The sequence below is a fragment of the Anopheles funestus genome, chromosome 2RL, assembly GCF_943734845.2.
Source record: "Anopheles funestus chromosome 2RL, idAnoFuneDA-416_04, whole genome shotgun sequence".
In the NCBI taxonomy this organism is placed as follows: domain Eukaryota; kingdom Metazoa; phylum Arthropoda; class Insecta; order Diptera; family Culicidae; genus Anopheles; species Anopheles funestus.
In genome coordinates, this window is record NC_064598.1 from 13244987 (window position 1) to 13258783 (window position 13797).

General features: G+C 41.4%; 3 protein-coding genes across 5 annotated transcripts in view; all 3 read right to left on the reverse strand.

Moving 5' to 3' along the window:
* Positions 1–13797, reverse strand: part of LOC125765000 (angiopoietin-2-like) — a 201689-nt gene that overhangs the window by 186792 nt on the left and 1100 nt on the right. The window lies entirely within an intron of this gene.
* Positions 1–13797, reverse strand: part of LOC125764939 (non-canonical poly(A) RNA polymerase protein Trf4-1) — a 132496-nt gene that overhangs the window by 35490 nt on the left and 83209 nt on the right. The gene's annotated exons all lie outside the window — the stretch shown is intronic.
* The window catches only part of LOC125764978 (uncharacterized), a 42524-nt gene that overhangs the window by 3144 nt on the left and 25583 nt on the right, over positions 1–13797 (reverse strand). For 2 of the 3 annotated variants that reach the window (XM_049429774.1, XM_049429773.1), the window contains 7 exons: positions 11079–11120; positions 8774–8938; positions 7971–8091; positions 6803–6950; positions 6039–6433; positions 2720–2875; positions 311–449 (listed from right to left, as the gene is read on the reverse strand). In XM_049429774.1, the coding sequence (XP_049285731.1) occupies positions 311–449; positions 2720–2875; positions 6039–6433; positions 6803–6950; positions 7971–8091; positions 8774–8938; positions 11079–11120 (1166 nt within the window). The remainder of the gene's footprint in view (positions 1–310; positions 450–2719; positions 2876–6038; positions 6434–6802; positions 6951–7970; positions 8092–8773; positions 8939–11078; positions 11121–13797) is intronic. The other variant, XM_049429775.1, reaches the window with a different exon arrangement.

A 13797-nucleotide genomic window follows, 5' to 3' on the forward strand; every position in this document is an offset into this window, starting at 1 on the left:
GGAAAATATCCTTTTGATGATTTCCCTCTTATAAAACACTTCCTTTTTTCATTTTTTTCGTTTTATTGGAGGCTGAAAAAAGTGATGCCGCGGTTGGTAGAGAACTCATCCGGAACGAGACTTGGAAAGGGATATGGGTTTGCATTTGCTTGCTTCCGGGAGCTTACTATTACACCGTTGCGTTTCGTGGAACATGTAACGCACTTCAAGCTGCTGCCGTCTCCGCGGGACGTCGGGCAAACGCGATACATCCATCGAGCGTACCTATCGCATGGAATGTGCCATCCATCAGGCCATAAATATCACTTACCTCGAACCGGAAGCAGCGAGTAGGATGCGTGGAGCGTATCACCCGGACCGATGTGTTTGCTGACGTCCACCTCGGCGACGATGTTTTTGAACTTGCCGTTGCTGAACATGCAGACGTCGACGTGCTGTACGGCGACCAGCTGCCAGGGATGGTAGAACCATGCAATGGAAGAATAAAGCAAGAAGCGGTGCTTTAGTTTGCTCGGTTCTGTTTGCCGAGTGGGAAGCCGAATACGTGTTGACGGCATGAGTCCATGGCACCCGTCAGCATGTTTGCTTAGTTCGTCCATGGTGCAGCAAATAGGGCGCCGGCCCAGTCTTGGCACTAGGCAGAACTCGTTACGTTTCACCAGCACACGAAGGAACTCAGGTGTTTTATCCAGTCTGGCCTTTTTCCTGGTCTATTGTAAGCTTCCGCCAGTGTACTTTGCCTATTGTCAATGGCAATGGATAAACATGCTGATACTGTAAAACAGATTAACTTCTGGTATCTTCCCACACCCGGGTAGTCTTGCCAGGGTTGTAGAACGTTTCCAATTCCCCTAGGTCGGTGTTATAGGGCTGTAACGCTTACATTTCAAAGTGGGATTATCTGAGCATTCCGAACGGGATGAATGGGGCCTCAGTGTATCTCCATTTTTTTTTCTTTAAAATTCAAAGTCTAATGTAAAGTAAATGTAAAGTCTCATGAATATTCATGCAAAGCTTTACATTTGCGCCAAAATGGGGGCATATGCATGGGAACGGTACTAAAAACGGCCTGGTATCTGTGAAAAGAGAAATCCCGTAAGAAACCGTCCCCTCGCCATGGCGGAAAGAGTTAACGAGGAAGAAGATACACTCCCTGTTATGACGTGGTGTGGTCGTACCCGGGCAATGAATACACACAGACACCACAAGAAACGATGTCGACGGTGCGGAATGAAAAATCTGTTTGCCATGTTTGAGTTTGCCTTGAGCTAGGGCCAATTGCCGTAATTCGAAGGGTCAACCCTTGTAGAAGACGGAGCAAGACGCTGTAAGCTAAAGAAACCAATAAAGCACATTAACGGATCAGACCGTCCGTGCAGTAGAGGATGGGAATTAAAAACAAAAAAAGGAAATTCCGGTTGTTAAGCATGCATTAATGTAAAGTTTCCTCTGCATTGTAGTTTGCTTGCTCGCAGTTAATTAATTCGAGACAATGTTGGTTTATCATTAGCAATTCTTGCAGTTTTTGCGCTTCGCGTGGGCTCACGTGACGTCACGGGACACCGGGTATGATTGTGTGCGGTGGAATGTAAGCGAACCTGGTTTTTTGTACCCAACATTAATCCTTATAATTATGCGTAATAAAATCAGTAAGCTATAAAGCATTTAGTTTGATTGTGCCTGTGGGTGATGAAGCGCATCAAACTGTGGTTCTTCCCGACTATGGCTAACGTTACGATGGGTGGGACTGTAATAAATTTAATTTAATATCCTTCCATTGGATTCCCGTTACATGTATTCAATTATTCAGAGGCATCGTTTTACGACTGCATTTGCTTTAAACAAAAAAAAGTGCTCGTCCATGGAAGCTGATATTGGGGGTGGAGTTGGTTTCATTTTCAATTTCCATACCGTAATGCAATACAATGTTTCCGGGCAACAATAGCGAATTGGAAATATGCGTCAAATTGTTAAATCATGGCACAGATTTAAGCATAACTCAATTAATACAATCAACCATTGTTCAGTCGGCAATGCGCCGAAAATATAGCTAAGGGGATGTTTTGAACAACCAACTGTGGAGCGATCCGAAAACTAGTATCGCTATGACCATTGTTGGAATAAATTAAATAACATGATTACCCGCTAACGTGCAGACAAAACTGGAAACATCAGCTCGTGACATTTGTAGCACGAGGAACGAACCAGAATGTTTCAGATTTTTGGAACGTGTGACGTCCGAATCTCGTGAAATCTGTCCCACCAACGAGAGCTTTTTTTTCTTCTTTCCAACAAATAATCTTCCATTCCAACGATCCATGCTGCAGGATAAGCTTTTATTATCATCCCACGGTCTACGGGATGGACCCTTGGATGGTGTAATGGTTGTGGACCTTCATCGTAATAGGAAGTTGTCACAGCGCAGCAAAAGCTGCAAAAGTGTCTCGTCGTGTTCTGCGTACTGAATTTCTAAACTGTTCTACGTCATTTTTCATCGGGCAGAATATGCACGGAGAGAAAATGGAAGAAAAAAGTTTCCCACTAACGTTAAAAATAGTTGAATTCTGTGTGCAGAATATCTGTGAGTACGGCTGTATGGACGCGATCGGCATCCTTTCGATCACAACAGCCATCACCAATGGAAAACGGTGTAATAAGTAACAAAAAAAAAAGACCCGCACACGCTACCGAGCGTGTTGTGAATCCTGGGATTACTTACCCGAATTTTCCGCACAATTTTTCGGCTGTCGTTCTTGATGTCGAGCGTGACGGTAACGTTTTCACCATGCACGTAGGCAGCTTTGTTGAGCGACGCTTTCAGGTTGACGCGTCCATCTGCCCACAGGAACGGCTTATCAACGGACACTTGCGGGCCCTGGAAATGTTTTATGGTACACAACAACAAAAAAAAAACGGGGTAGAAAAAAGCGGTTTAATAAAATGAAGGTTCTTGGTTGAGGGACCGTGTTTTTTTTAGACGCAAATCATAAAAGCCAAACCATTATACACGTTGATCAAGATTTTCTGCAGTTTGTAAATCCTTTTTATCATAGACACTTAGAACAAACGACAAAAAAAACTTCTTCGAACTGGGTTTGTATAGGTCAATGGCTACGATATAGAAAAGAGCATCGAAACATGGACCCAAAAATGATGGATGTTTGGGACTTGCTGTTGAAATCTTCAAATCTTTCTGCTTTAAAACTTCCAGAAATTCAGCAAACTTCATCTGGTTGATCATATCATTAAACTTATACCAAAACGACCCAATTCGTTTATTCTCTTAAGAGCATCCACACTCTTGAAGATGTGAGTGAGTGAGTGAGAGTGAATGAATGAATGAAATATTTTATTCCTGTAAGTGAATTAATTCGAATAGTATAGAAAGAGTTGTTATAATTCTTGTGCGATGTAACTCACTCATAGAGATGTGAGAATGTGTTATTAAACTCATGAGTCACGACTCTTTGGGGCGATCATCAACTCACTCATGAATGATTCAATCAGCTCACTTTTAGAGCTTTCATGAGTTGAATAACTCATCTGGGAGTTGACAGTCATCAGTATTGGAATGTATTTAAAAGCGTTCTTATCTTTTCTAGAAAGGACGCGATTAACGAATGAGGCCCTTCATACAGAATAAAAACGACCTTTTCAACTAGACTAAGTAAAATAAATTACATAGAAAAAAAGTTAAGGTAGTTTTAATAAGTTTTAGACGAAGAATTATTGAACTGGTTGTCCGAGCAAAGAAATTTTCAGACACTAAACTTGCTATAATTAGCTCTCGAAATCATCCTTAAATTCTTTCTCCACTTATCCAGATGCCTTTTCAATGGTTCAACTTGCTTTCTTCTTCACGCTAATTTATTTCAAGTATGCAATCCTTGAACGTGCAAAAAAGAATGTTCTACAGTTTGCACAAATTGATTTTTTCTTTACACGTACTAAAAACCTTTAGGCCTTTACCTTTGCTTGATCTCCTTTTCGCTACAGTTCTTTTCTTGGTCCCGGATGAAGACTTTTTGGGGCCGTAATCAATTATTTACGTCTCGATTTACCGTACATCCATTTGAATGTACCTTATGCGAAGATATCCGCAAAGAGATGAAGGGACAGGATTCATCGTTGCCATGTTCTAGTGGCTATTGAGCACTCCCTCTCGATATGGCCTGTTTTATTCGCAAGTGTGTGTGTGTTTTTTTTGTTCATTCTACGATCTTTCCTTCCGTTGAAGATGGCCTGTAGAATGTGGGTCCATGGGGCAACCGAAATGATCCCTCATCATAAAGGCAAATAATGACCTTCATAATTGGATAGCTGGCAGATTTGGGAGAGCGAAACAGCCGGAAAACAAGCTGCAGGACTCTTGTTGTCTTTTGGAACTTGAATTCGTTGTTCTTTGTGAAAGGGAAAGCAAGCGAAGAGGAGGGAGATGGTTCGAGTGGTTGATGGGTGAAAAAGACAAGCACTTCTACTTATCCATGCACGATGTAGCTGATCATTCGTGTGGCCGTACGGAAAGGGCGAAGTAAAAATAGCTCGCACTCTACCACAAAACCAAACTATCCATTTTGCACTAAGATGGCAGCACGCACTGGAGTGTCGTTACAATGCGGTACCTTCGCTTATGTCACGGTACACCCGTTTACCCGAGAGCATGTGTTTGTGATGCGCTAAATTTGGTCCCACTGGACGTGAATAAATGATTCGCAACAAAGCGGGCATGTGTACATTCCAATGAGGATGATGATGATGATGATGCTGCTGTTCACGGAATGAACAGAAACTACCGCTTCCCGTAGGGTAGTTATTATTCACCGGAACTGACGCAAGTCTTCGCCAAAGTGCTTGTCATCAATTTATCTCTTTAGTGATGCTCGACCGCGATGTAAGAGTGGGCGAATATTTTTGACCTGATGCTCCAGTCAGATGTCCTGTCACATCTCATTAGGCAATGTATGATAACTGTTTGTGTGTGTGTTTTTTTTTATTATTTTTGGAACCATCCCCGGTATGCTATAATGTTGGCCAATTGCCAAACTGTCCGATGGTTTTTTCTGCGTCATTATTTTTTTTGTTTACTTAACCGGTATTATGCCGTTATGATATTTTGGCATGCGACATTTCGCACAAAACCACGTTTTGCTGCTAACGATGGAGGCGCCTGGTGTTTAACGAAAATTGCCTTAATTTTAAACACGTTTGCTGCATGCGTCATCAAATGAGGGTCTGTTTGCTTAAGCGGTAATGTGGTATAACCGGTTTCACCCGGTTTGCCGGTGTGTTTAGATCGATACCGAGCTGGACATATTTTGTGTGCGTGTATGTGGCTAAATTTGTTTGGTGGAAATATTAAATGGAGCACACGCTTTTACACCAAATTAATTAATTGTTTCAAGAATTTTGTGTAAATTTAATCAAATTCGTAATATGAAACGAGACGATAGAAGTGTTACAAAAAACCCGCCCTCTCGTTAAATCTGTTTGAAGTTTTGGGTTAAATTTTCGCGGAACAACTATCGAAGGGAAAGGATTTTCAATGTGTTTCGTCGTAAGCCTTTCTCTCACTTCATGCGAAACGATTAACCGTTGGGTTTTTTCGTACAAAAATTTCAACAAAACAAAAAATAAAAATACATAAACCTCGCAAAAAGCTTAATGCGAAAAGAACGAAATCCACCTGAATCCTTCTAAATCGAACATTTTCGTTAGGAGAAGCATTGAGGTAACTGAGCCTAGTAGTTTCACACAGAAACACATGCGTTCTGAAAACATAGATTCTGAGAAATGATTTTAACAACGAAAACAAGTCTTTTTTTCTTGTTGTTGCGAAAATTGATTGCAGTTTGTATTGGATTCAATTTATCCTTCATTTCATTTTATCTCTCGTACTGCTCGGTTTTCCCTTTCGACGCGCACAAACACACACAGAGAAACCCCTGCTATTAGAAAGAGCTTTACCCGTAAGGTTTCCGTAGGCGCTTTGGCAATAAATTACCCACCCGCTTTTTTGGGCGATATGTTCATCCACCCACCTTGTTCGTTTCCGTCAGCTCGATGATGGCATGATCGCCGTACGATTTGATGCCACCGTTCGTGCTGTCTACGCTGCTGCTGTGCCGATGCAGTGAGGACAGTTTGAGCGACTTTGGCGACAGTCGTAACCGAAGCGCTCGTGGAATGGTGGTAGTGTTGGCATTAGTGTCCGTGCCTGATCCGGCCGTTGTTCCGATCGATGCTTGCGGTGCTAGGGTGGCCGGTGGGCTTTTCGGACCGGTCGTACCGGTCGGCTCGCTGAACGAGTTGTTGACGGTTGCCGTCTCGAGTGCGGCCGGTGCTTTGGTACTATCAAGGCAGATCTTATGGATTAATCTTATACCTAATCTCACAGTTGATCTCCGCTGGACACGTTCGTCGCCGGATGTTTCGGCTGCGGTTCGGTGATTTCGGTGCGTTTATGGTGGAGGGAAATTCCATACCAGCGAATATTGGTCCCCGAGCGTCATGGAAGATATGAAATTGTTCACCAAAGAGATAGAGAAAGAGAAAAAAAGAGAGAGAGAGAGAGAAAAAGAAAAACACAATCAACCACACCGGAAGGGACATCGTAAATCAATTAGCCCTTGGCAAAAAAAGGGTGTCACATTCTGTGCTGTCACCACCGGAAGATTCCAATGACGCTCGTCCTTCACGATTCAGTCACGACGGTTCTGCCGTGCTGCCGTCATCTTCCCACGAACGATGGGCCTTTTGTTTTGTTTTTCACGCGCTACATATGGCCGGAAGTGGAACCACTTACCTGTGTAGACGCGAACGTCATAGCTGGTACCGATCGGTGCTCCGGTGTAACGTTTGGCCGGTAAAAGCTGTACACTCGGTGGGGCCAGTGTGCCAATTTCCAGCGCGAACGGAACCGCATTTTTGCCCAACCGCTCAAGCAGTGCTTCCTGTTGTGTTATTGATTTAGAACGCAGTGAAACAGTTACCGAGCGGATATTCAGTTTGAAAGGGCGTTGAAATTGAGAAAGAGAAGAGAAAAAAGCAAAGCCATTGGTCAGTTATTGCGTGAAATATCGTGAAGGTACTTTAGAAGTTGCATCAAGTTAATTCTAATTAATTTACTTTACAAACGTTAGTTCTAATTGTTATTGGATATTCTCCCAGATAAAGCCGGATAAAGACTTCAATTGCGTAGCGCATGTGTCTTTCTTTCCACAAGCGGTTACAATAAAGCGGTAAAAACGAAGCAGATTTCATTCTTTTTTCCTTGGTAAGAATTTCATCCTATTGTTTTATTTTGTTTTCTTTTTTTGTTTTGGCTCGCTAAGAACCGTCTCTATTTCATGGAGTATGAAGTGAAATAAAAACCAAAGCTCTTCCACAAGCTAACCGCAAAGGGGGTGGGCCAGGAAGTGAGAATCTGTCGGATAGAAATATTAATTTCGTGAGCATGGACCATGTTTGGATTGTGTGTGCTATCACGGTAAACAACATATTTCCGTCCCGTCATGTAGAAGCATATTTTTGTACGATAGCTTTCTCCGAATGTAGAGATCGTTGTTCAGCCGTGGGCTGGATTGTTTGGTTGGAGTTTTGTTGAGAGCAAAAAACACTGTTGAAGGCGTAGAAGAGTTAAGCTTGTTTACATTACAGGGAAAACAAATTTCGTACCACAAAGCATGAGAGAGAAAATAACAAGAAATAATTTTTGCTGGAAAATGTCCTTTTTCTTTTTTTTTGGTGAACAAATTTCCGGAATGAAATAAATCGTACAATTAGAAAGCTTCGGGCTTTTCTTCCTCATAGCATATACATAATTACACATAAGCAACAATTTCTCAACACGAAACAGATTGAACAGAAATGGTCTACCCAGAATGGAAGCTTTCGTCTCGCATCGTACCCTTCCGATTACTTAATTATATCTTCTGCTACTGTTTTATTCAACCAAACCTTTCCACACTTACCTGGAGGGGTGTCAATGAATCCGCTTCGGCACTAACAGGTCTTGGCCAAAATTGCTGCAGGGCAATAACGGCTTCATTGCAGAACTTTAGTCCCATAACTTCCTCATCCTCACGTCCGTAGCTGTCCAAGAGGAAGGGAAGAAAAACGGGAGATCCGAGGATCCGTCAGGTATCATCAGTGTTGGGTATTTCGGACGATTATCATTACGAAGGATACCACGAAGAGTGTAATTGCAAGGTTCGTCGTTGTCGTGGTGCCGGATGAAATGAAGATAGGTAATGAAGAACGCACGGGAAAAGAAACAAAAAAAAAAGAAACTCAATAAACCAAAATCGGAGTGAAAATTAATTACCGCATGGGTTTCTTTCTTTTTTTTGCAAATGTTTTTCAAGTTGTTCGACATATTTCCGTGGAGAACTCGGTCGCCCGGGTACTGCCGTCAGCTTGGTAATGGATTGATGAACTTGCTCCAAAGTAGCCGCGTTAAACATCGATTTTGTTTTAGTGGAGAAAGTATTACAACATGGTTTGCCCGGGGCAAAAGTTTCGTTTGAATTTGTCTTATCCTTTTTTTGGGTGAAAAAAGCCTTCTTCTATACCACCTGGATGAACCATTAAGTGATGGACCATGAGGAGGTGGTTCCGTTGCATCGCCATCAACACCCACAGCCGACAGCCGGTCAACACAGAGGGTTGAGTGATTAAAACACCATGAGCTTATGGTCAACACACACACACTTCACATCAGCTACCCTCGCCGTATATGAAGGACCGGTTAACGGAAGCACCTGCCATTACTTACCGGAACGTCAGTGTAAGCTGTCCGTATATTTTAGCCTCGTTGATGATTTTCGAATCGATGTAAAGCACACCCTTGAGCGGTTCGATGACGCCCTTTCGTGCCACCAGCTCCCGGCTGCCAAGGTACAGCGTCAACAGTTGATTGGAGGAAGTTTTCTTGTACACGCTGAAAGTGTCAGAGACAGAGAGAGAGAGAAAGAGAATTAAAAGAGAAGTTTGTATACCATCGGTTAAAATCAATTTTAATGAAGAAATCGATCTTGAGCTTGCTTCACAGGCGTTTGGTTGGGTGTGTAAAACTTTGTTTAAAAAGAGGAAAAATTGAAAAAAAGTTGTTGTTTTTTGTTGCTTACATTTTCTTGTTCAAATGAGGCGCATATAATAGGCGGTAGCACAATAAGTTAAATTACATTAAAAGCATGTAATCGAATATATACGAGTGTGTGTATATCCCAACGTGAAGTCTCAAATTTTCGTTTTGGATTGAATTCTGGTCACGTTTTATTTTTTATTAATGTTTTTACCTTTTTTAGAATTAATCTTTTTTAATTAAAGCATTGTATTCTAATCATATTTCACACGTTTCAACACTTTTTGTAAGGTTGACATAAGAATTTTGTTTTCGTATAACTTACGACCCACTTACAGTAAGCGACACACATTAAGGTACATTCATTACTCCTTCACGCAACCATTCATCCTGGCTTTGCCGTTTTGTTGCGTGAGCAATACAAATTAACCCTTAAGGTAACATAAATCAGCTTATCTTATTATGTTACCGGTTTTTTGTGTTGTGTGTTGGAAATGGAAGTAATATTTTCTGAACAAAACCCCGGAAGTTATCGCTTAAGTTCGGGGTTATTTTTACCAGTTGGAAGTTAGAAGGCACCAAAAATCTTTAATTAATTCAAAACATTCATTCACACGAAAATGTCGATGTGCAAAAGCGCTTTGTAAATTAAAAGGATAGAGTAGCGGAAAGCATAAATCAAAGCTTTTTGTTTAATGGATTTAATGCAACAACAACAACACAATCGAATCGTGTTGGAAGCGTATCGTTTTCTTCCTCCAGTCGTAAGAATTTTCCGAGAAATTGTGGTAATCCGTGTTTTGAAAGCCAAACAAGTAACTCGCCACACAATCGAAAGAAGCTTTCAGGATTATTTCTTCCTTTTTTTGTCTCACAATTCGTTACCTCCATTCATTTCCAATGTGTTTAAAATGCCCTTTAAAACACTGTACAGTGCTCACACGCTTTTGTTTGCACGATTTTGGTTGCATCGCGGTGCAACAAATCCCAGTGTAAAGCGCAAACATTCAACAGTAAATTGCGATAGAAGGAGGAATGTGTTGCCGTAGCAGAAACAAAAAGGCGGACAAAAGCAACTCCTAAAAACCGAAACGTAATCTAGCATCGTGACTTTCTTGGGCATTGCAGGAAGAAAGATGGTGCACACGCCGTTAACTGAAACTACCGCATTACACGCCACTTATCCGAATGAGACTGAACACGAAAAGTGAAGCATCGAGGCGAATTCCTTTTCGCCGTGTGTACGGGTTTTTGGGATCCAGTGTAATCCAGCAAAAAACCAACACGGCAGCACGGATTGTGTTCGTCCCAATTCAACCATCAACCGCCCTTTTTGCTATTTGATGCAATCGAGCAACCAAAACGGGGGTTTCTGGGCTTTACTTCATTGAGTAAACCATATTCTCTTAACGCCCCAAAAACCCAACCCTTCTTCTCCATTTTTAACCACACGGCTCCGGTTGCATTCCTTCGGTTTCATGTCATGCGATGGGTGTTTTTCCTTTTCCTCCTCGGCCCAGGGTGGAAATGTGGTTTCCTTTCGATGGTTAGCCAGATGGCAGGAACGATTAGGCCATACACCCTCTACATCATTCCGTTCAAGGGTATGCATGTGTGCTTGAGTTACAAATATTTTTTTAAATTCCTGTATGTGTTTATGTGTGGGGGTAACCTTTTGTGTAGAGGAATTCCTGCATAGAATGCACCATCATTTGTGGTGTTACATTTATGCAGTGGAAATTCAATCCATTCTACCCCACCGTTCTCCACCTTTTTGGGGTAGAATTGTCCCATAGGGAAGTACCGCAATAGGACATCACGATTTTAAGCTGGATTACAATTTATTTACTGTCAGTTTGGTTCACCCAGTTCAGATGGATGGCAAAAAATACCCTCCTGTGTGTGTGTTTGTATTTGTTTGCGCTTACACAAACACCCTGCAATTGGATCGTATCGCAAGGTGTTATCAGCTGTAACGGGAGCATCATTTACTTACCGCTGGGAACCGACGGGATCCGCATCCGAATCCTGCAGCTTTCTGTGAAATAGTAAAATGCAATGAAAATCCGTTTTAATGTGAGCTGTAGGAAGTAGAGATGAGAATAATCATGCTTTTCAGAGAGTTGGATTTAAATGACTCAATAAGGGTGAATCAAAGTGTTTTGTTACACTATTTAGATTTGAATCGCTCAATAAGAGTGATTAAAAATGTTGTGTTACCTTTGTTGGGTTTGAAAGATGTTTTTTTGAGTGGTTTGAAACTTGAAAGAGTGAGTCACTAGTCGATGCAGAGAGTGAGTGAGTTGAAAAGCAAAAGAGTGAATAAAAGATTCATAACAACTCACTCACTCACTTTTGCTCAGTGGTAACATCTTTGTAATAGCAGGGCGTGTAATAGCCGCAGAGAATAATATGCCTTAAGAGTAATTAATGTGAGGTCTCTTCTTTAAAAGTTCGCTTTACAAGGCTCCTCGTTAGTGTGCTTCTTCTGTGCTTTTTGATATTTGATATTCACACCCACACAGATACAAAAAGGTATAGAAATCAAACACAAACTCCTAGAAGGATCGCCGTACAATCGAAACACGAAACAGTTTGCAATCTAATTCATCACGACAAAACGATGGAAGCGTTGGTTGGTGCGACCAAAGCTACCAAACATTCCATCCCTTTTGGCGTGCGAATTAGGTTAAACTCTCAACCTCCGTGATAGAAAACGCGTACCAAGACAACGGAAGCGCTTTCAATGCAAACAGAATAACCAGTTTCCGTAGCAGAAGATTTTTGGTAAAGGATATCCCGAAAAAGGGTACGAATTGCCTTTTGCCAAATAGAAAAGGAGAGAGAGAGAGAGTGAAGGTGAAGTGAGGTGAAAAGATGTTACCAAGGAGCAGCTGTTTTCATCGAATTTTCTTTCACCAAAACACAGCAGGATGGGTGAAAATGGTGTGTTTGTGTCGCCCTGCATGAGAAATATTGCCCCCCCAAAAGGAACCTTTTGAAGATTTACTTCTAACATGTCTGCCCTTTTGCTGTGGATCCCTTTTTGCAGACTATACTTTACTGTCGAACGATTAGGATGGCGTTTGGGACTTAGGACAAGCACAAGCTGACAACCTACTCTGGACGTGGAGGATTAAACAGAGCAGATGGCAAACACACTACACGCACACGTCAGTTGCTAACAATTGGAAGACGCACGAAAGGTGAGCATTTGTATGGCATTCGCAAGAATTATGTCCAATGATGAAACGAGCGCTCTCGAGAATATGGGCCCCTTCCCATCCTCCCGGGAGTCCTTTTTCATGTTGTGGAATTAAATTTACATGCACCGTTTGTTGGCATCCGTAGGCAGAAGGACGATATATCAAAGCACGTTGTATGAAATGAAATGCCCGAGAATGAATGATGATCACTTCCGCGCGCACGGTAAAAGGCGAAAGATCGAATCCACACACCGTCCGTATTCATCAGTAGCACAAATCGAAAGGAAATATTTCTCTTTGGTTTTATTGGCAAGTCGTTCCCTGTCGTTACACAGAGGGGTTACAATTTACGGCCTGGTCTGGTACGGTACTGCCTGCTGAGCGGCAGTCCTGGTTGAAATCGGAAAATGTTGTCCTTAATTCTGTTCGCCGTAGTCGGTGCGAATTCCTAACCTCCCATGGTGATGCTCCACGGTGCGACCATCTATGTGGGACGCATTATTGGATGAACGTGACGGTTAAATTATTGATTGTTTTCGAACGTTTGCGCAAAGTCAACAGAAGTAAAGGATAAATGCTTCGGGTTGAGCTATCGTACGGATCCAAGCGCACTTGTGCCAATGTGCTAAGAGGTTTTGCTTGTTTTGTACGAACTGCTTGTGGGATTATCCTTGAAAACAGTAGCATTATTGGCAGATATGGAACGAAGCTTTATAAATGATGCAATTTAATCGCTATATGCTGCTGCACCGACTGTCAATTAGACTTTAAATTAATACTCGGTACACTCGGCTATTGACTAGCGATGTCGTATACTGGGAAAGAATTAGTGAGTGAATGAAATCTTTCTTATGAGTGAGTTGTTTCAAATCTGTAGAAGAGATTGTTATGATTCATTTGCGACGTAATTTTTTCACAAAAACTTAAGGAAAGAATAAGTAAAATTAATCATGGAAAAGTCATTTATCTCATGAAAGAGCCATTTATTTCATGAATGAGTCAGTCGCTCATGAAAGAGTCGTTTCACTCATGAATGATTAATTTAATTCATGGGAGAGATGTTTTCGATGTATTTTAAAGCGAATTTGTTTAAATCAGTTTCTTTTCACTCAAATAATGCTTTAAATAAAAAAAGAATAAAAAATCATAAAAAAATAAAAAAAATCTAAAAATTTGAAAATTTTCTAAGGCTCATTTTTGCACCAATTTGTGCCTATAACTCGGTCGGTATCGCCGAATACCGAACGAATCGCCAATCTTTAACCTGTGGTCGATAGATGGCACCAATGGCCACGTTTTCTTCTTGGACGGCCATGTCCTCAGATGTCTCTGCCAGAAGTTATTCGAGGAACCATGTTCCTTACCCTGTTTGAGAAAATGGAAAATTTTCCTCATTTTTCACTAATGTAGCAAAATTTATAAATGTGATATATTTTAATGGGAATTTGTTGCAATAAGTTTCATTTCACTTAAATAGTGCTTTAAATTAAAAAAAGAATAAAAAATCAG